We start from the raw sequence: 22,292 nt of genomic DNA, 5'->3' as shown, positions 1-22,292 counted from the left end.
CTCCTCTGGAGAGGACACAGTAAGGAGAAGCACACGGGAGAAGTGCAATGTTAGGAAAAAAACTGGAAGGTGACCTTGGAGGTGTAGAATGGATAAAAAGTGGCCTAAGTGTCCCTAGTGGTCCACAGCTGGTCACTGCCTGGCCAGGGAAGGATTATTAGTTAAGACCAGCAGCAGCCTGGCTAGATGTGGGAAAGATCTACTTATTTGAACTGACATCTGCCTCTTTGGAACCTGTACCTCAGTGTTTCTTATTTGTTTGTCTACCACAAAGAATCAAGAACAGTTTTGAACAAAAACTTAATGTGCCGTATGGGAGACTGGGAGACTGACAGTGTCATGTCTGAGTGAGTGATGAAGAGGCAGTGGTCCCTGGGGAAGGAGTGCAGCAGTGTTGATGGGAGAGGCTGGTGGGTGCAGACTTCTGACTTCTGGATTCGTCAATGACTAACATCGGAGAAGCAGCACATATGAGGCAAAATCTTCCCTCTGTCACTTCCTGTTCACGGGAGGTCAGACTTGATGTCTCATCTGCAAGTTGGGTTGTATACCAAGTTTGCTTGAGGATTAATGAGTTAGTATCTAATATGCCCTCACGATGCTCATGGTGCACATGGGAGTCTGCCTCACGTCCCTCACGTCCAACCTGTCAGCAGATCCTGTGGCTTGCCCTTCCAGCCATATTCTGAATCTGGCAGCTTCTCGGCACTGACACTCTCTTGGCCCAAGACACCGTTCCCTCTCACCTGGTTTGCGGCAATAACCTTCTAGGTGGTTCAAAAAGTGGCAGTCAGATCCCTGCTGGGAAAACCTGGGTCAGGTCATGACCCTTCTCTCTCAAGCCTCCAGTGGCTGGTTATGTGACCGTGAGTAAAGCCTTCATGGTTCTACAGGGAACATCTGCAAGCTGGGCTCTGGGCTCCCTTTGTCCGCTGTACTTTTCTCTAGAGCCTTTAATTCTGCCCATTCATGAAATTATTTTATTTATGGTCTTTCTCCTTCCACTAGAAGATGTGGTCTTTTCTTCATCTTATTCAGTTCTGAAGCCACAGTGCCTAGAACAGTGCCTGCCACATAGAAGCATCGCCATACCAGCCCTTGAACTGGCTAAAAGAATCCTTGTGAAGTACATAGAGAATGCCTGGGGCGAGGCGAGTGTTCAGTGTCCGTTAGGAATTATGGGCATCATGATTCTTCCCAGATGATGGCTGCCTTCTCAAATCACTCCTCTATCAGTCAAAGCCCCTTTGAACTACATATCAACTACAGAACTGCTCGGGGCTGCTGTGTTCAGTCTGCCTACTCCACCTCTAGGCCATAGCATCCCGGAGGCCTTGAGTTAGGCTCTTATGCAACCAAAACATAATTATGTACAAAATTAACTAATTTTTAGTTGTGGACACAGTTTCTATGAAGCCAACAGAGGAGAGGACTGGGATTGTAGGCATTATGAACAGTCTTTGGTTTAGACACACATGACCCTATTATTGGTGGTGACAGAAAGTGCCCTACACACATCAGGAGTCCCGTGGAACAGTTCTGGGAGCTAACCTGGGCAGTGTTTCATTATATAAAACATCAGGCAGCAGGGGCTAATATTTATACTTATGCTGCTGTTACTTACAATATTACTATGTGTAATATATAATAATGCATATATGATAGATGACATATTGAGATGAAAGAGGAATGAACTTTAAACAATCAGCCAATTTTACATACATACAGGTATAAATATTGGCATATAAATGAATATTTTGTATATATGTATACATGCATGTCTATTTGCATGTATGTATTGGACTATAGTCTTGATTAAAATGTAGAATTAAAAAAAAATTTTTTGTACTTGTGGATGGACAGCATGGCTTTATTTTTTAATTTTTATGTGGTGCTAAGGATAGAACCTAGTGCCTCACACATGCTAGGCAAGCGTTCTACCACTGAGCTACAGCCCCAGCCCTGAAATATAGAATTTTAAGATTAGAAAAATATAAACTTAAGGGGAGTCACTTCGTCCTGAAATTATCTGGTTTGTAGTATAACTAGGGACTCTGTACCTATAAAAAATGATAAAAATTGAGCACAGCTACAACGTTTTGTGGAATCTGTTACCCAAGTGCCCAAGAAACAATAAAGGAAGATGATCTATCCTTGAGTTGCATTCTGTTATACCCTTAGTTTGGAGTTGGCATAGCGTTCATTTACACGGACTTATACTTATGCACTAACATACTACAAAAATTTAAAGCACTGTTCCTTTCTTTATGTAACTTATTTCAGATAAGCTAATACAGCCAATGACGGAATTAATTCATTCTTTACATTTTCAATGAAGCATCAGTTATTTAAACACTTGACTCACAGTTTCAGTAGTAATAAAACAACAAGAAACAGAACCCCGGTTAGCATTTCCCGCCATCTCTGATGTGAGTGAAAATGTGATGGAGTACTGACATTCATTTCACTTTGAATTAAATATAGCATTGCCGTAAGTCTCAAGGGACGATATTAAGTTCCGTGTTTGAGTAATGCTGGGAATTCCACAGGCATGGGTAGAATTATATTTGGTTGGCACAAAGCCAGTCAAACTTCACACTTGTCTTAGAGAAGGTGGTCCTACTGGCTACAATTGCTTCAACTATCTGGGTCTCAGAATCTTTTGCGTTACTCATTTTGAAGATAAAATAAACAACACAGAGTGAGATAAAATGAAAAGAAGATATTATGTTAGAATTGATCTTGGGGAAAAGCAGGTTCAGACCAGATAGAACATATCAAACAGGAACAAAGAATAGAACTGGGTTTCCCAAGAGGTATCATCTGAGACACACACACACCATTTATATGTATGTAAATTTTTCTTCAGAAAAAAGGACTCAGGAACCAAGGCAAGGAGGAGATGTTTTCACAATTCACAGCCTTCCCTCTATTCTTAAAATACATGCTGTAAATTTTCTAGGGTTCACAGTGCATGTTTAAAAGATGCCTTTGCATGTGGTGGAAGAAAGTACTTGCTCCTGATGCATCTGGATTGGCTGTAATGGCATGTGATGCCTCCAATAAACTTAACCACAAAAAAGTTTTTAAATGTGCCTGCATTCTGCTAATTTATAAAAAGCAGGATGCTGTCAGATAAAATTTCATGAAAATGATCTATAAACCAGACTGTCAAAAGTGAAAGGTACTCAGGCAGTACTTAGGGACAAGAAATACATGGAAACCACTGGAAAGGGCTCCTGTGACTGTGGTAAAACAATGTCCTGTAACAGGGCTCATGTTACCTTGATTTGCAAGTTACTGTGAGGTCACAGGAAATCCCGAAATGTTTTCCACATTTTCTTTTATACATTTTATGTCAAATTTCCTGCAATTGAAATCATAAACCCTCCTACTGCTGGATTCTCTTCTGAAGGAAAGGAGATCTTTTGACACTCCCCCATGAACACCTAATAACTCAATTTCTACCAGCGTAACAAGAAACTGAGAGACAGAATGGAAAATGGACTATGATAAGGCTGAAATGTCACGTGCCCTAATTCTTTCAAAATGAGAACCAAACTGATGTCATTAAGACAACTTGGAAAGCGCATTTAATCTAGCGATGGCAGGCTTTTCTTTAGAGTAAGAGATAATTTAAGAAATGACAGACTGCCCCAAAGACAGAAACACACTGTGCCCCCAAACCTCTTACCCAGAATGTTCTTGTGGATTTACAGTCTAATTTTAAAATGGCATCTCCTACATGGATATTCCTAACATGATTCAAACTCCTAACCACCATATTTTATTGTTCCAGCTGTTTTTGAAAGGATAAAAAATCAGATTTAAGTTAAACGTTCATGCTTAAAATATTCTATAAAGATTCATCATTCCCAACTGTGGAATTTAAAAATAGCTTTTGAATGGTTAAATGCTATTTGAACATAAATCAACAAAATGGAAAATCATGCTAAACGATGCAAGTTCATTAACGAATATCAGTGGATCACAAGTCATTAGTGAACATTACCTCTCCAGACATATCAGGGGCCATCGGAACAGCAGGCCACAGCGATGAGTAGATTCCAAAAAACACCACCCAGAGCGCGATACTGCCCCAGATTGCTATGTGGCTGAACTGCAAAGCAAGGAAATCTGAGTCAAAGCCAACTCCAGCCAGCGGAGTGTGCAAACACTAGTGAAACTTCACAAATTCCCTTATTAATTTTTTACTACAGTCACAAAAATATTATCTATAGGAATTGCTACATAATTGCCTGTGTGAATGTGTTTTACTGCATCTTTCATTAAGTGCTAATCTCTTCTACAACAGTAACAACGTTTGTGGGACTGGAATTTCAACTACCCATTCCTTCTCTGATCTCCTGTAGTGACTATTTACTTCTTTACCTGATACCATCTTTAAGCCTCCTTTATTTTTGCTCCCCATAAAAGAATTCAGATCCTTTTAAGAATATTACGTGGATGCCCCAAACTGCCAATCCCAATTTCTTGTGCCAATCTTTCCCCTGATTATCAAACTTTAATTTTTTTCCTCTACGTCTTTCTACCCAAATATACAGAGATACTGCAAAGCTAACATAATGAAAATAGAACTTGATTTATCCAAACTGGGAATTTATAAATATCTGAGGATAGATAGTTCATTAATATTACTGGTCTTCAGAATTATTTTCCAATGTGTCTGTGTCTGTGACACTCTAAGAAAAGTTTCATGGACACACAAGTTGGGAAGTTGGTAAGTTTGCCTACTTCCTGGGATACTCACAATACATAATACTGAAAAATTTTGTGATAATAAACTTGTTTGCTTAACTCAGTGTTTCCAAACTAGAATTCTTAATTCTCTTCCCTCTACTCTCAACTCCCCACAGTTAACAATCTCTAGATGAGAATAAAGGGACATATCAATTTAGAATTAAAAATACAAAAAAATTGGAAAGAATGAACAAGCAAATGTGACAATTCTTAGGTGTAATCAGAGATACTCTTACCCACGTCCAATACGATGTTTCCAGTCCAGCTTTCAAACACACAGTTATCACTACAAACTGAAACAGAAAGGGAAAATGTCATTTTATTTCATAAATATGAATTTATCAAGTGACTGAGATTTTTTTTTTTTGTACCAGCGATTGAACCTAGGGGTGCTTAACCACTGAGCCACATCCCAGCCCTTTTTGAGGCTGGCTTTGAACTCTGGATCCTCTTGTCTTAGCCTCCTGAGATGCTGGGACTACAGGTGTGTACCACCATGCCTGGCCTGAGAGTGAGATTTATAAAGAACAGATAGCATTGAATTAAACAGTGGGACTGTAAATTATTTGTTGCTTGCTTTGTCTGCACAAGCAAAAAATGAGATGAGCCAGCCGGCTGGCTCACATCAGGACGAGGTCAGCCAGAGCTGCCTGTTTGCAGCACAGGACTCCTATCGCCTGTCCCTGCCTCTCCTCAAGTCCACAGTCTAAGAGTCCATCCATGAGGCTCCTGAGGACATGTCTGCCTGCTTTTTGTACAATTCATGAATAGTGACAGCACAGTGTTAACTTGGGTTTTCAAGCTGCCTTTAACTGAATTTTAAATCATGTTTCATACTAAAAGCCCACCTTTCTGAATTTCAAAGATAAATTATAAAAATGAAATAATGGTATTTAGAAATCTAAACACTCATTCTGCAACTTTATGCCCTTAAAATGTAACGTTTATGTAGCTGGTTGTGAGAGTCTGTTACCCTTCCATGACACACACCTTGATGGTGACTATGACGATAATTTGGAGGGGAGGGAACTGGGACTACCCTCACTGCTGTTTCCCATGGTTACATTTGTTTGCTCTGGAGTCAGATTATCTGTGCCTGCTTTGGTTAATGAATAAGGCAAGTTACTTTATCTGTGTGTGTCTTAGCTCTATCCGTAAACTGGCTCTGATAAAGCTTACCTACCTCGTAGGGAGGGGTTGTGTTTTATGCTTGAGGTCAAAACACTAATATAAAACACTGGGAACCATGCTTGGCACTGGAAGACTATTTATTATGGTCTATGTAAAACTAATAATAAAATTTTAAATGCTGTTAGTAGTCAAGGGAACTCTGGGCACTTTGAGTAGTTGCTGGTGATGGAAGTAAGATGTTTGCCTGGCACTGGTGACTAATAAATGCCCCAAGTTCCCAGCCCTACTTTAAGGCACTTTCAGGGTTTGAGCCCAGCATTTGCTTAGACGCTTCCCAATGGGGTCTTAAAGTTAGGTTAAAGGAAGACAGTGGGCTTTCTCAGCAGGAGATCTAGTGGCAAGTTTGGATTAATATCTGTAGAAATAAAACTCTTATTAAAATGTAAATGTTAATTAAGCTACATAAAAAGTTCTAAAATAAAATCTAGTTTGACATGTAAGATCATAAAAAAATCCTCTCCTGAGACTTGAGCACTTTAAAGGTTCCTAAGCCACATCCATGACACATACACTGACTTATTTCTACCTTTGCCATTAAGTATTTACCTATTTCTGTTTTGCATTCCTGTTGTAATAGAAGGAAGCCCCAGTCCCTCCAACCTGCTTTTGCTTTTCTTTTACTACTTCAATGGGTTGGTGTCAATGGAAAGGACACCCCCCAGATTTGCTAGAGCCTCAATAACTCTGTTATCGAATGATCTTAACTTCCCATTATCCAGCTATTGAAACACTTGAGATGGATCCTTTTTGTGTTTGGGTGCTGGGGACTGCATGGGAAATCTGTGTGTGTCTTAGCTCTATCCGTAGGTGCGTGCTTTACCACTGAGCTACACGGCCAGCCCACAACCCCTGACATTTAAACACCCTATTACAGCTTTTCTATCAACAATGGCCACTGAAAAACACACTGTCTGTCCAGAGGACAAGGAATGTGACACAGAGGGTGTGGCCAGAGCTATGCTAGCAGAATTCAAACTTGAAGGTTGAAGTGACCCTTTGTCAGATGCCCACATCATCAGACACAGACCTCAGGCAGCAGCACCCACTAGGGCTCCTGGCTTTAAAGGGAGATGGTTTAAAAACACTTTTCAGCTTGTTAGTGGCAGGAAAGCTCAGACCCATCTGTGTACGTACCCACGGTGCAAGAGCTAGTGTTGCACACACTCACCGGAGCCTGGAAATCCCTCACATTTTAGTTATTAAGAGCCTCAAAATAATAACTGGCTACATACCCAAGAGTGCTTTGATAAAATTTGCCACAAATTCAGGAATGCAAGAAAATATTAACTATGGCCGTAAAATAAATTTGAGGAGAAAGGAAAATGGAAAGAAAAAAAAAAAAACACAAATCAGGGCAGTAAGAATAAAAAGGAAATACAGAAAACAAAAGCATACGAAGTCCTTTAAAGTCAGTGAACCCAAGAGACATTTTAAAAAGCTAATATAGAGAATCTCTAAAAAGTCAAAATACCTTATTTCATTTTTAAAGGGAATTAACATTTAAGCCCGGAAAATTTTAAATTTAAGAATAAAATGTGCACAGATGAAAGGCTTGGTTTTATATGCAAACAAGGCAAATGCCCTTCTGTACTCACAGTGTACACAAAATTCCCCAGAAGCAGGTAATCGGAAGTTTTCCCATTTCCAAATACATTACCTGCAAGAGAAGACAGACTTGTTAGAAAAAATGATTGAGGTTCTAGGAAAGAAAATTCAATTTAGAAATTTTGAACAAAACAGGGGAAAATAAGGGATGGACATTGGAGCCAGAAATGAGGTTAATGTAGAAAAACACCTTTTCTAGTCTCACAAAGTTGCTATACAGATAAGCCTCCCCAAAACAAATTTCCAAAAGCCAACATGAAGCAGGAAACTTGACTGGTGAACCAACTCCTGTCTTTTACACCTATATTGATTTTGTATTTTGAAGATTAACTTTACCTGTAGAACTTATCTAAGGTTGGGGTGTTTTGAATTATACCCTGAACTTCAAGATCCCATGGCTCCAAAAAGTAGAAACAACACAAATGATCATCAACTGAATAACAGACAAACAAAATGTGTTGGATTGTATACAGTGGAACATTATTCAGCTATAAAAGGAATAAAGTTCTTATTCATGCTACAACATGGATAAATTAAGGTCAGTTATATAATTTCATTTATATAAAAATCTCCAAGACAGAAAAATCAGTCGTTGCCAGAGGATTGGGGGAGGCTTAGGAGAAACAGGGAGTGATTGCTAATAGGCACAGAGTTTCTTTACTGAATGATGAAAAGGTTCTGGCGTTGATAATGGTGACATCTGCGAGGCCCCTGAATATACGAAAATCCACTGAATTATACACCTTAAAATGGTGAACTTTATGGATATGAAATATATCTCAAAAACAAAATATTCCTATGGCCTAGAAAGTGAAAGTATTTACTGCTATCATTTACTGAGCAATTAATAAAGGAAATTAAAAACTATGCCAGGATGTGAAACCACTGTCTTCTCCGTAGCACTTGCTTATTCACACTGCATGCTCCCGGTAATTCATCCATAATTTACTGAGCACCTATGAGAAGCTGGGAATTGTTTTAAGCAAAGCAAACACAATAGAGCTGACTGATTCCATACCCTTCTGAATAGAGGAGAAAGACAAATACTCCCAAAAACCCAAAAAACAAATACATCACACCTTGATAGACAAGTACCATGAAGAAACACAGGGACAACAAAGGGCTGGGGCTACAGGAACAATGGGGCAGAGTGACCCCACTGTTTTGCCCTGGGAGACCCTAGAGGGCCTCTCCGAGCACACCTGGGGGCAGAGGGAACCACTAGACTATGGTGAGGAAGAAGCAATGGTATGGAGGTGGAGGACTGCATCTAACCATGGTGAGACTGTGGTTCCCCAGGAGGGAGACACCTGTCTTGATTTGTGTTTATAGGGATCCTTCCTGCAGTAAAGAGCAAGCAGCAGGCTCTGGCTGATAACCAGAAGCTCAGACGGAAGGTGTGGCTTGCACTTAGGAAGGACTGGCATCTTCACATGGGGGTAACTTGCAGGATTTTACTGCAGTAGTCTTGGAGCACAGGCACGGAATGGCCGGTGGTCTTCCCTAGCATCTCAGGGCAAGGTCTGCTCCAGGACACAGAAGCTAGTGTGTCTCATGGACCTCTTTCCCAAAGTGGCTACTGAATCATTTTTATGTGATGGGAAGTATGCCATGATCCTATCTGTCAATACGGACAGAATAAAATCACTCCCTTGAAATGAGCAGAGCCGAAGTTTGCACTCCAAGATGAACATAAGAACGAATTAAAAACCTCACTCCAAATTGGCTCGAATCTAGCTGAAAATACTAGCCAGTCTGATTAGGCTGCGCGTAAAGTGCTTGACCAAATCTCACAGGTATAATAAATAGACTACATAAAATATTAGCACTTATTGTCTTCAAACTATACATCAACAGAGGAGGAGAAAAAAGAGCCCTAAAATTTAACTCTCTGCAAGTTTGGAAAACATGAGAAGTAAAGAAGAAAGGCTTTGCATACATTAAATCACTTTGCTCCCAGAGGAATAATAAAAATCTTTAAAGTGTGTACGACTTTGGGATGCGTACATTCTAGGTTAAGGAAAATACTGCTACAATTTTTTTTTTTAAAACATATATTTAGAGTGTGTTCCTTTTCTAAAAAAGTAAAAAGTCATCTTTTAGCATTCATCTCTTTTCTACTTACCATACTGAAGGGCTTTTAATGGAAACCAAAACAGAATAACGGAGTGGAAGAGGCCATTTAAACAATGAACCCAGAAAACCTGAGGGAAAACAAAAATCCATGAGAACCATTTGCGATAAACTAGCTCTGTGAACTCTGACCTTTCTTTTTATCTATGAGCTAGATTCACAAAACGTGTTTCTGTCAGGCCACCACTGTGAATTAATAGAACTGACAGACACTTTCTGCCTCTTAGACTTTCATGGGTCATTTATTTATTTTTATGTTTCTCAAAATGTTTTTTCAGCTTCCCTTGAATTTTTTCCACTACTTTTTTTTTTTAAAAAAAAAAAAAACCCAAGTATCAAAAGTTTAAATTTCTGCCTAAAAAAGAAAATAAAATGTACAATAAATGCAGATCTTGAGATTCCTTAGGTGGGACTATTTTCATAATCCCAGAAGAACAGAGTTGTTTTTTTTTTTTTTTTTTTTTTTTTTTAAAGACTGTAATTGGGAGAAATCCCTTTCTGTTCCCCAGGTACATACAAGTGTCAACTTTTCAATGATAACAAGATAGGGCGCTCACTCTCTCTTTTGCTATAGAAACACACAGATATACATGTTATGTTAAAAACAGCAAGTACAACGATTAAAATAATACTTTTTGCAGCTTTTTAAAACACCTGTCAATACCAAATTTCATATCATTATAACACCATTTAATAATAATATGACTTTTCATGTCTGTCCTATTTTAAGAACAAGAGAGCGAGGACTACTTTTTATGTAGCATGAATGTGAAAGATTAAGTTATAGAAGAACTGTTTAGAATTCTTACGGGCCCTCTGAACAGTTGTAGTTTTGTCATTTAAAAGTGCCTCTTGCAAACAAAACTCATACTAAACAAAATTGGCACGTATTAATAGTTTAAAGCTGTTCAAACAACAGAAATTAAGTCGCCTGCCTCCCCAAATTTTCCACTGGGCTCTCAATCTCCTTTGTTAGTTCACCGGGCCACACTGGATTGTATGATCCAATTTACGCCCCAACACATTACACATTTGAACTTGTGTTACTCATTAACCTTTGTCGCTTCTCCTCACTGTGTCATTACCACAACTTTTTATTTGACAGAAAGCACAGGTGGGTGCAAGAAAAATTAGTTCTACTTTTCCATTTTCCTGACCGATACTTATTGTCACATGCTAATCCTTTAACCCCTGTCCCGACCTCAGAACCTCCGACCCTTTTTACCATAACAAACGTAAGCGCCATCATTCACCACAACAATGCTTCCACGCTGGGGACACACAGCAACTGCTGGGTGCACAACTATGCGTTTGGTAGCCATTTGTCCCCAAGTTTTAAAGCACTTATATGAGATTTAATAAAAAAAAAATTCCCAGCAATCTTTAGAAAACCCCACATATCCTATCAAAAAATAGTTGGCGACATGTGTATATGAACAGCCAATATTCAAACAAATATGGAAACTGTATAACTTATTTGAGCCAATCTGATGATTTTTCGGAAGGCCAGTTGTTTTCAACCATAAAAGACACAAGGAATAATAAATGCCCTGCACTAAAACGGCCTACTACCTGCTGGATCCTTTCCCTGGCCACAGAACTGTGTCCGCGTTGTCATGCAGAAGGAGTGGGAAAGGATGCAGGACTGTGGGAATGACTTTGGATAGTCCTGGGAGGATGGAGTTATGTTTCTTTTTTCTTTTATTTGTTCTAATTAGTTATGCATGACAACAGAATGCATTTGGATTCATTGTACACATTTCTCTGGTTGTACATAGGGTAGTCACACCATCTGTGCAATCATGTATGTACTTAGGGTAATGATGTCCGTCTCATTCCACCATCTTTCCAGCCCCCATGCCCCCTCCCCTCCCTTTACTTCCCTCCACCCAAAGTTCCTCATTCTTCTCTTGTCCCCAACCCCCCCTCCCCCGCTTCTCCCCCAGACTCCCCCCCCCCATTATGGATCAACATCCACATATCAGAGAAAATATTTGGCCTTTGGTTTTTTTGAGAAATCCAAATCAAAACTACTCTAAGATTTCATCTCACTCCAGTTAGAACAGCAATTATCGAGTTAACATTTTTAAGCAAGAGTGAGGTGGCCAAGTTCTGGCTGGAAAGTCACCTCCTGAGAAGGCACTCAGGAGGCTGAGCTGCTGAGGCTGATACCACCATCTGGGTTGGTGGGAATTACTCTTAATATAGTAGTAGTAGGCCTGGGGCTTTCCTAGCTCTGGGATCACTTTTTAAGGGAAACAAGAGCTCACATCCATTGTATGTGCCCAGACTTTCGGTCATTTCAGAATACCCATCACAGGTAATGAAAAACATTATAGCAATGCGGTAGAATTTAATACAAACTGGGCATCATAAATACATTTTAAAAATTAAAAAATAAAACATTTAAAATATGAGCTTGGATACTGAATGTCATCAATAGTAATAGTTTTAAAAAGGATGACTAGAAATACTTTTAAAAAATAGTGGTATTGTTAAAGGACTGTTAGTGTATTTGTTATTTTAATTAACTAAGACATGAAACCATTAAGTTATATTCACATATGCGGCTGGACATTCATGCACAGTGTATTAGTGAAGATGAGTCTCAGAAGAATAACCTCTTGGCTATAAACTTAACACTATCATTTATGGTGTGAGGTTAGACTAGGCACCAAAACACCTGTTTCACTTTATTTTCAGCAAAATAAATGGCATTGGAGAGCTTTATGAATTTAATAAAAATATCTCACATTAACTGTCCTAAATTCAGTACACTGAACTAAAGTTACATACAATTATCAATCACATGCTAATAAACATGCACTATATTAAATGAAAATGATTCTGTGAGGGTATAGTATACCAGGAGCTTTTATAACACTAATGAAATATATGAATGATATAGATTCAAAACGGTATTTACTTTGATTGTTATGATTTAAAATTTCTTCCTCACTTGTACTACCAAGGAACTTGAATAATTAGCAAATCCCTAGAGAGATTCTTTAGAATACTTACATTTAGGAAATAAACTCTGCAGAAAATAAGATACCTTTTGTTGCCAGGATGAACAACAAGTATTACAAATCAGAAGAGATGACAACAGCCTTTGTTATGTGGCATATAAACTCAGACTGTTATTTTTAGATAAAATGTTGGCTATTTTATCTAGTACTATTATTATGATTATCATCATCATCATTATTATTTTATTTTATTTTTTTTGTGGTGCTGGGGATTGAACCTGGGCCTTGTGCATGTGAGGCAAGCACTCTACCTACTGAGCTATATGCCCAGCTTACCTTGTATTTTTAATTTTAAAGTTTGGAAATACCGAGCACTATGATTAAACAATATTATTTCCTAGAGTCTGTAATATTAATGTCTGAGCCAATTAATCCAAAATTCTAATGAAGACAAAAGAGTTATTTCACAAAACAGAAGGTGAGTTACAAATGATATCCCTCTCACCCATTTCTCTGTAAAGCTAGCCCTTGGCAGTCCTGTATGGATGGACGCCATGAGGAGTGAGCATTTCCTCACAAGGCTGCAAAAAACAGAAGTCAGAGACCAAACGTTCAGTGACTTCTGTCTCCTAGATCAGCCCAACGCTGCCTCAAAAATCCCAGCAGATGGTGATTTCATTTTAATTTTATAACACAAAATGACTAACTCAAGCAAAATCAAACCAACCGATGAAAAGCTTTCCCTGCTGTAACAGAACTTTAAGAAGGATGACTCACCCTGGTGGGCACCCCCCACCTGCCTCAGGCTGGAGTCTCCTTGGCTTTGAAAACAAGCTGCCCTAAGTAGTCAGAGCAATCAAGCAGCCCCACTGAATCCGTGCCTGGACAAGGGCTCCTACCTTGGTATTGAAGTCCAGAGCATTCTGGGACGTTTTGTACAGTTCAGGATACTTCAACATATTCTCTTTTCTGCATGATCTCTCAAATATTCCAAGAGTTAAGGGAGGCATTGCTGTAAACAGCTGAAGTGACAAGTTGGTCATTATACCACACCGCCAAATGCAGGGTGCATCTTTATTTCAGACAATTAAATAAAACAGGCATTATTACCAAATGTATAAAACTTACCACATTATAAAGACCTATACACCATCTTTCAAAGAGGATCTGTCCAGAAAAGCCATTAACAAAGGCAAACCAGATCTAGGAAGAAAACAACCCCAAAACCCCAAAATTAGAACAAGAAAACATCAATGTATTGCTTAGGATCTATTGTATATTCAATTTTGCAAAACTACAGCATTAACATATTTTTAGGATGCTCTTGAAGATGACCTCTTTGCTTTACTTTTTTTGATTTAGAGGGATACCTTCATAAGGCATGTGCTATTCAAGTCAGAATTGGTTCTATTTGTCAAGTTATATCAATCAGGGCTATGAATAAACAACCACTGATAAAAAATTAAAAACCAGGTGCAGGGAACACACCTGTAATCCCAGTGACTTGGGAGGCTGAGGCAGGCAAGTTTGAGATCAGTCTCAGCAACTTAGCAAGGCCCTTAGCAATTTATAGAGAGTCTGCCTCCAATTAAAAAAAATTAAATAAAAAGAACTGGCAATATAGCTCAGTAGTAAAGCACCCCTGGGTTCAATACCCAGTACAAAAACAAATAAAAAAACAAAAAACAATTTGTTCTTAAAAGGGACTATATTTACACATATCATTAAATTTTTATGCTTTAATTACATTTAAAAAATACTATCAGGATGTAAAGTGCAGTTTTTAATTATAACCAGCATTTATTTAGAAAATAATATCCTATAATAGAATCAATATTTCCTTTTGTATCAGTTTATTTAAACACATTCACAAATTTATTTAAAATTTTATGTACATAGAGTTAGTTATATCTTGCTCTTTCCTCTTCACATTACAAAACATGCATTTTCTTAAGTTGTTCTATATCCTTTAATATGCCATTAATGGATGTAGAACTTCTAAAGTGTGGATGTAACTATTTTGGATATTAGGTTGCTTAAAGATTTTGCTATTAGAAATGATTCCAAACTGAACCTTACCCATCTCTTTTTCCTTAGAATAAATTCTTAACATACAATTTATGGGTCAAAGTAGGTGAGTGTGTTAAATATTTTCACAGTTCTTGTTAATTACTGCCATCAGAATGTCAAATTTGAATATACCTATTAAAATACTTTCAACTTAAATTTCGTGCTTTGATAAAAATCAAATCTTTACATTAAAGCATAACATTCTTATGTATTTTACCATTCTCTTTAAAGCCTTAACTTTCTAAACACAATTTAAGAACAACAAGGAGAAGTTTTTCTCCAACATATTTAAAATGGAAAATGAGACTATCACTGAGTGAGTAATACCGACATTACTATGAGTTTTTTTGTTTTTTTTTTTTTAAATAAAAAGAAGACCTAAATATAACTAAAAGTCAAGCTGACCTGGAAGAGTAAAAAGGCTGGACCAGAAATGAGATTACACAAAACACAAGCACAAAAACACAACACAACCACAAAACTCGTAGGGGGAAGCGGTCTTGACATGCGGCTTGAGTGAATTTTGAATGGGAGTCACAGGAACTTCGCTACACTTCACGTTTCATTTAACCTCATTATGGAAGCGTGAATTGCTACAAATTCACCATTTATCAATATGTACCCAGGCTGGCCTCCCTGTGAAGAGCCTCTGTACCCACACTGATCTTCCTTTTCATAGTGCAAGGGTCTGATGGAGCATGTGTAAAAATGAATGTCTGCTTCATGAGATAGAAAAGAAAACAAAGTGGCAATAACATGAAAAATAAATCCCAAATGGTGGTGGGTTGTAATACACATTAACAACAACAACAAAAGCATAGAAACTGGGGTCGAATCTGAAATTTTTCCTTTCTTTTGTGTTCAACATTTTAACAGAAAATTTTTGAACATTTGCCTCAACAAGGAGCCAGATCATTTGTGCGTGCAAACTGAAGTTAAGTTTATTCTTCCCTTGGGAGTATATACGAATTGGTGAAACAGACTTTAGTGCCCCCCCCCACCCCTGTTGTGTTTTTTCATTTGGTCTTTTTGAGTTGTGGCATACATTAATACATGTTTGGGCTATTCCAGGTGATGGTTATGATTTCTCTGACAGCCACTGTGATCTGTTGTAGTAATATATTCTAAGAAGCTCTTTCTGATATTTTGGGTACGGAAATATAAGGAATTTTTAAACACAAATTGATTACAGCCTCTCTTGTCTATGAAGACACAGTCTAATCTTTGTTGGTCTGAAGAAAGTCAGGATTCTAGGCATACCAAATTTTCCTAAAGGACATGATTTGCCTCAAAATGCTACAGTTCTAAACACATTTGCAGTCATGAATACTGTATGCTATTGGAATTTTTTGCTAATAAATTTGTGTGTGAGTAGTAGGTAAATATTTGTAAATTTTAGTAGTTCCCTGTCTTCTGTGAATATAACATTTGGTGCTGATTCAAAAGCTACTGCTACCATGAGCTTAAAAACAAGGCCCTCTCTTAAATCAATGAATATATACACAATTTCAAGTTCAAATTTATTTGCAAATAAACCAACACGTCTGGTTCAAAGTGTATTTTAAGATACACAACTTAACTGCTTTATGACAGAAAAAATTTAAGTGGAATGTTAACACATTTTTACCAATTATTTTTCCTATTGAAAAGTAGGTGAACATTTTTTTTTAGAGATTTACTTTCAGCATTCTAAAAAGTTCATATTCTAATTTCATTTTTTTTTAAAGGAGAAAGAAATGACTAGATAAGAATAAAACCTTTCAATATACTACCCTATATCTTCACACAAATATTCTGGAAGTCAAGTTTACTTATTAAAGAAGAGGGCTGGGGTTGTGGCTCAGTGGTAGAGCACTTGCCTAGCACGTGTGAGGCACTGGGTTCGGTTTGCAGCAATGAATATAAGTAAATAAAAAAATAAATAAAGGTCCATTGACAACTAAAAGAAAAAAAAATTAAAAAAAAGAAGAAAGATATGGTCTTTAACAGTGAAGTAGTTTACCAGAAACCTGATTTCAGGTTAGTCTGAGATTGCAGTTAAATGATATATTAGAAACACATCCCATGCTAAATAAGATAACATCTAAATTCCATAAACATGTAAAAGTCCCTCCTTTGACTCAACCAAAGTCAATGATGGAGAAAGAAAAACCCCAGGCCCTCTGGGGGAGGTGTCTACATTATTTCAGTTCACAGGGAATCCATCTCTCAGTTCAACTGGCTGGGAAAGTATCACCTTATTGAATTTAAGCTCAGCTTCTGGAAACTAAGAACACGACACTGTTTGGGGGGTCTTGACAGAAAAACTTGGATACAGCCAATCATTTGGAAAAAGAAAAAGTCTTATTTTATTAGGAAGGAGTCAGACATTTCAGAGAAATAAAAAAAAATCTCTTTAGAAAGAGCCAATCATGTAAACCAACACCTAGAGCTGCTGCCAGCCAGCTACCAGGAGTTAAGAACTTTAAACCACCACCTGCTAAATGTGTATTTATTTGTGTAGCTATAATTTACAGCAACACGGGAGCTCGACAGTGATATTCCTGGCAATTCAACGATGGGAAAGCAAATTTTTTTTGCAGATAATCTATAAAACCCACAGTGTTTGAGACTATGCCTTTATTAGTAAAGAAACTTCAGACCTGCCTCTCCTGGTATTATTTCCTAAATTCCACCTCGCAGCAGAGGCGTGGCAGCTAAAGCTTGACAGACATTTTCCTCATGGAACATTTCTGCATATTAAACAGCAGCTTACAAATAGTCAATGAGTTCTCTGCTCCCACGCCTGATCAGCACAAAAAACTGAAAGGAAAGATTCGAGACTGGTAGCTGTCCTCACTAGAGACATTCACCGATGTGTTTTCTGTCTATTCATTCGCAGTATTGACATGAGCCATTAATATCTGCAGAACTTGTTTTAACTGGCAAAAGTTGGGTATCTGGGAATTGATTTAAAAGGTCAATTCATTTCCAAGACAGTTGAATTATATTCAAAATACATTTCCATAAAGTGCTAAAAGAAAAATAAAAATGAGATTTCCAGTAAAGTTTAGAACTCGCTTCCTTTTTCATGTGTAAAGAATGTGATCAGTGTTAAATATCTCATGAAGAGGCTTTACATGAAAAGCCAAGTGAAATTTAGGGGTGATCAACCACAAATCACACAACCCTGGGTTTGAAAAATAGCATGCAGATTCAGCTTTCATTTCAGTTTATTTTATTTTTCCCATTAGTACATAAATTTTGCCCATTTCATTGTTGCCAATTAATCTAGATTTAAAATCTAGACTTATTTCATTTTGTAAAATTAAATTTTTATAAGCAGATTTGTTACTGGCACTGGTTTTAAAATTCTAATTTAAAAGTCTTCAAAAATATATATAAATATACTATAATATTCTTTTAAAAGTGTTTAGTTAGAATAGTTAGATATATAGAAGGAGAGACGAACCAAAAATATATACATTTTATAGAAAAGAACCACAAACATATATAAAAAATAATATTTTTGATTTTATAAACCATTTTGGAAGCACATTTTGTCTTAAAGCAGATTGTTCCAAACCAAACCTAACAGTAATAAATAATAAGTAAGTTCATGAAGTATCTTATTTTTGTTTCTAAATATTTGATTATTTTATCTAATAGGCTGTAACCTAATCATAGATCTTTAGTGACTAATAAATGAAGCAAGCGGCTTGTATATTCAAAACAAGTTTCAATTTTACTAACCTGGCTCATAATAAAACTATGCTCAGTCAACACTTTACTAAGGATAAAAGCATTCTGACAGAGGTAAAGAACAGCTGAGCCAAACATATATCAGTCCCCAAATAACAGGGCAGATGTGGGATCTACTGATTTTTTTTTTATACTGCTACTTCTCTGGTGTAAAATATGAGATCTTATTTCCACATAGCAAATGGTTAGGTTGTGTGCCTTCTGATAGATGTGTACAAATAGCCAACAGAACAGAGAGCAAGGTGGCACCAACTTCTGTAAGGAATTCCTCAGAAGAGCTATGGGGGTATGTTCTGCAACAGTGAAGGCACGTTTTCTTACCAGGCTACTAGGACCTCCTTGCCATGCTCCACAGAGTTGCAACAGGAACATGAAACTGATAACACCTACAGTTTCATTATTACAAATATAGCTTCTGATGATTCAAAGGCCAAATGTTAAAAAAAGGTAAATAAATTATTTGTCACATCCTGAGTAACCATTAGGTTCATTTATTTGTCCACTAGTGCTATGCTCTACAATATGGTAGTCACTGGCCACATGGGACTCTCAAGCACTTCAAATGGGACTAGTCTAAATACAGATGTACTGTAGGTCTAAAATACATACCAAATTCTAAACACTTAATATGGAGAAAATAATATAGAATATAAAATATTTATTAATAATTTTTATAGTAATTAATGTTGAAAATGATACTTTGAAATACATTGAGTTAAACAGAATATGATATTGAAACAAATTTGAACTTTAATTTTAGTATTTTGCTAATGTAGCTCCTGGAAAATTTGAAATTAGACATGTGGCTTCCATTGTACTCAATTGGCAAGGTTCTGGAGGACAGAAATCATGCTACATTTATATTGTAGCTGTTGGACTAAGCCTGGAACCTGGCTCCTAGCAGATGCTGCAAAAATGTTCATAGAAAAAAAAAAGTGTTTTTTTTTATTTTCTTCTTCTTTTTTTTTTTTTTTTTTTTGGTTTTAGAAGTGACATTCCTGATCTAGGTTTTCATTTTTAAAATAAGGCTACATTTGATACACAAAAAAGATCGCAGAAATCCTTTGCTATCCACACACGGATATAATTTCTAGGTAAAGCCCTTATTATCTGAACTCTTGTTACTTACCAAACTCAGAAACCAAGACAAGTCTAGATAGCAAGAGATACCTGTATGTAACATAGATCTAAGTTTTCAAAAAACAAACAAACAAACAAAAAACAAAACAAAACAAAAAAACCCACTACAAACCAATACCAGCAAAGCTATTGTATACTCTTCCTGATTCCACTGCTCTTTCTCCCCCAGAATTAGAACTTATTCTCAGTTCTGTGTTTATCATCCCCTTATTTTTCTTTAAAAAAATTTTATTCCTGTGGTGCTGGGGAACATTATTTGTCTTTTTAGATACAATTTTCCATATGTGCATTATCCTTCAACAGTGTGTTGTTCTTTTTAGTATGTTTTTGAGCTTTATAAAAAATATAGTTTGTAGCTTTTTAAACTGAAAACAGGGCCTCATCAGCAATTCTAATTCAATTCTGCTAGGAAAGCAATATAACATTTTTAGCTCGAATTTAAACATTAATTGTTCGCCATGGCTGACAACCTTTTTGTTTGAATACATTTAGACATAATAAAAAGTAAGTGAGCAAATGAAGTATTAATGAAAACAATGAGAAAATTTCTTCATAAAGAAAATGTCTTTAAATATGTATGCAAGTGACAAGGCCTTTAAATGTAGCCTGCTATTACCTCGATAATATAGAGGACTATGTTCTTGTAGAAGCAGTACAGGATGCACTTGGACACTCTGTTATAGTTCCAGGCACCATGAACCATCAGTAAGTTCTTCAAATACTTGAACTAGAAGAAGAGTAGGGAAAAAAAATTATTATTTCCTCTTCAATAGTGTTATTTGGCAAAAAGGAGTGGGTCCTGTTTTGCAGCAGTGATGCTTTACCTGGGCTATGGAGTAGTCTGAGGAATTCGCCGCCTGCAAGCCTTCGTTGCCGCTTATCCCGACACCGACGTGGGCTGTCTGTATCATGCTCACGTCATTTGCTCCATCACCAATTGCCAGTGTTATGACTTTGACTTGTTTCTTAACCATCTCAACGACTTCAGATTTTTGAAGAGGAGAAACCCTTAAATTAGAAAAAATTATCAGTTATCTCTGTTTTCTTAAAAAAAAAAAAAGGAATTTTGAAATGCCATTGTTTTGAAGGATAAAAAAAGCAAAAGCTCCAAATGGGTCGTTCTCTGAAGAGCCATCATGGGAAAGTCTCATTTTGAAATGTTTAGTTCTCAGTTAACCTGGTTGCTACTTTAAGTAGGGGGGAAATGAAGTCAGGGAAGCAAATCTTTAAGTGACAGCTAGAAGATACTATTCTTTGGTAAGCACTGGCTGTCCAGGATGTTCTTATTAATTTGTTAAAGAAAAAAAAATTTGAGTCCAGAAATTCCATTACTTCCCAACAAATAACAACCAAATTTCTAATTTTTCACTTCTGAATTAAAGAGAAGGTCATCAAGGTTGTTAGTAGTTTTCCAGACAATAATTAAATCCTATCTAGTACCTAGAAAGTAAAAGTTCTGAGCTTCTGAAAGCTGGTCTTGCATAATGTATTACATGCTTAAAACAACTTGAAACTCTACTTAAATTAATAGTCAGAGTGGCTAATCCTTATACCTGTTCTCAGACACCACTGTGAATCCGCATCATAGTAAAAACACCAAGTGCTTAATATAGTTTGTGTGCTTCACTTTCTTCCAAAGCCACTGATGCACAAGTAAAAATCAATCAACCTTTTATAAAAACATAGTCAGGGATAAAAGATATCAGCCTACTATACGCTGAACTATACTAAAATTATATTTGGTATTAAATTTGGAGTAATTTTTCACAGACTCTTAAAAGCCATTTAAGAAATAAATGCCAAGACAATGACAGAAGGGTTCCAAGACAGAGTACATCAGTGCAATTAACTTAATAAATTGTCCAGACTGTACTGGGAATTACAGAGAAAGCCAGGAAGACTAAACAATGAACTGGTCCAGCCAACTATTAAGATAATAATTAAATAGTAAGAAACAACCAGCACACGCCATGCTGATGGACAAGAAGAATATCTCATAGTTAAATTCTTCATCAAGGTTAAGTGGCACAGGTGTCCAATATCTGCTGAAACATCTGGGAAATCATTTATTAAAAATGAAGATCATTACTCTAAAAGAATCGACACACCTCTGCACATTTTCCTGATTATTTCCATAGGAAAAAATTCCTAGCAATGGATACTCTGCTCGAATATGTGCCTTCAAGAGGCCCCACTGCCTGCAAGAGCACAATGAACTAGAGCAGCTCTGGCTTTGATTTCAAGCCGGAGAATCACAGCGTGAGCCTGTGAGATGCCTGCAGAGTGAACCAGTCTCTCTCTTCCTCTTTGTATTTTTAGTGCCTGATCCAGAAAAGGTAAATGGCTTAGTAAATGGCTGCTACATGAATGAATTATTTTTAATTTTTTCTTTGGATTTCAGAGTCTGGCAATATTACAAAATGACACAGCTGTGAACTCAGTGAGGGAATGAATACGTATCAGGCCACTAATGGGCTATTTCAGTGTTACCCTCCATATTCCTTTGAAGCAATTTTCATTTCATTTTCAACTTTATTTAATTTTTCTTAACAGGCTAATATAAATTGGTAAGGCCACTGGGTCTAGGCCAATGTTTTAAACATGGACTGTAGCTGACATTTAGTAAATGTCAAAAAAAGAATGCCCACCAAGCAACGCTCTAGAAAGCAAATGGGAAATAGG

The 22,292-nt window shown here is 37.0% G+C and overlaps 1 protein-coding gene across 2 annotated transcripts in view; it reads right to left on the bottom strand.

Moving 5' to 3' along the window:
* Positions 1–22,292, bottom strand: part of Atp8a1 (ATPase phospholipid transporting 8A1) — a 214,804-nt gene that overhangs the window by 29,479 nt on the left and 163,033 nt on the right. For both annotated transcript variants that reach the window (XM_026386651.2, XM_077803452.1), the window contains 8 exons: positions 20,435–20,618; positions 20,227–20,337; positions 13,788–13,862; positions 13,559–13,681; positions 9,683–9,761; positions 7,548–7,609; positions 4,998–5,054; positions 4,013–4,120 (listed from right to left, as the gene is read on the bottom strand). In XM_026386651.2, the coding sequence (XP_026242436.1) occupies positions 4,013–4,120; positions 4,998–5,054; positions 7,548–7,609; positions 9,683–9,761; positions 13,559–13,681; positions 13,788–13,862; positions 20,227–20,337; positions 20,435–20,618 (799 nt within the window). The remainder of the gene's footprint in view (positions 1–4,012; positions 4,121–4,997; positions 5,055–7,547; positions 7,610–9,682; positions 9,762–13,558; positions 13,682–13,787; positions 13,863–20,226; positions 20,338–20,434; positions 20,619–22,292) is intronic.

Source organism: Urocitellus parryii, chromosome 10, assembly GCF_045843805.1.
Source record: "Urocitellus parryii isolate mUroPar1 chromosome 10, mUroPar1.hap1, whole genome shotgun sequence".
NCBI lineage: Eukaryota > Metazoa > Chordata > Mammalia > Rodentia > Sciuridae > Urocitellus > Urocitellus parryii.
The sequence above is the reverse complement of the archived record's forward strand: the minus strand, read 5'-3'. Positions and strand labels throughout refer to the sequence as shown.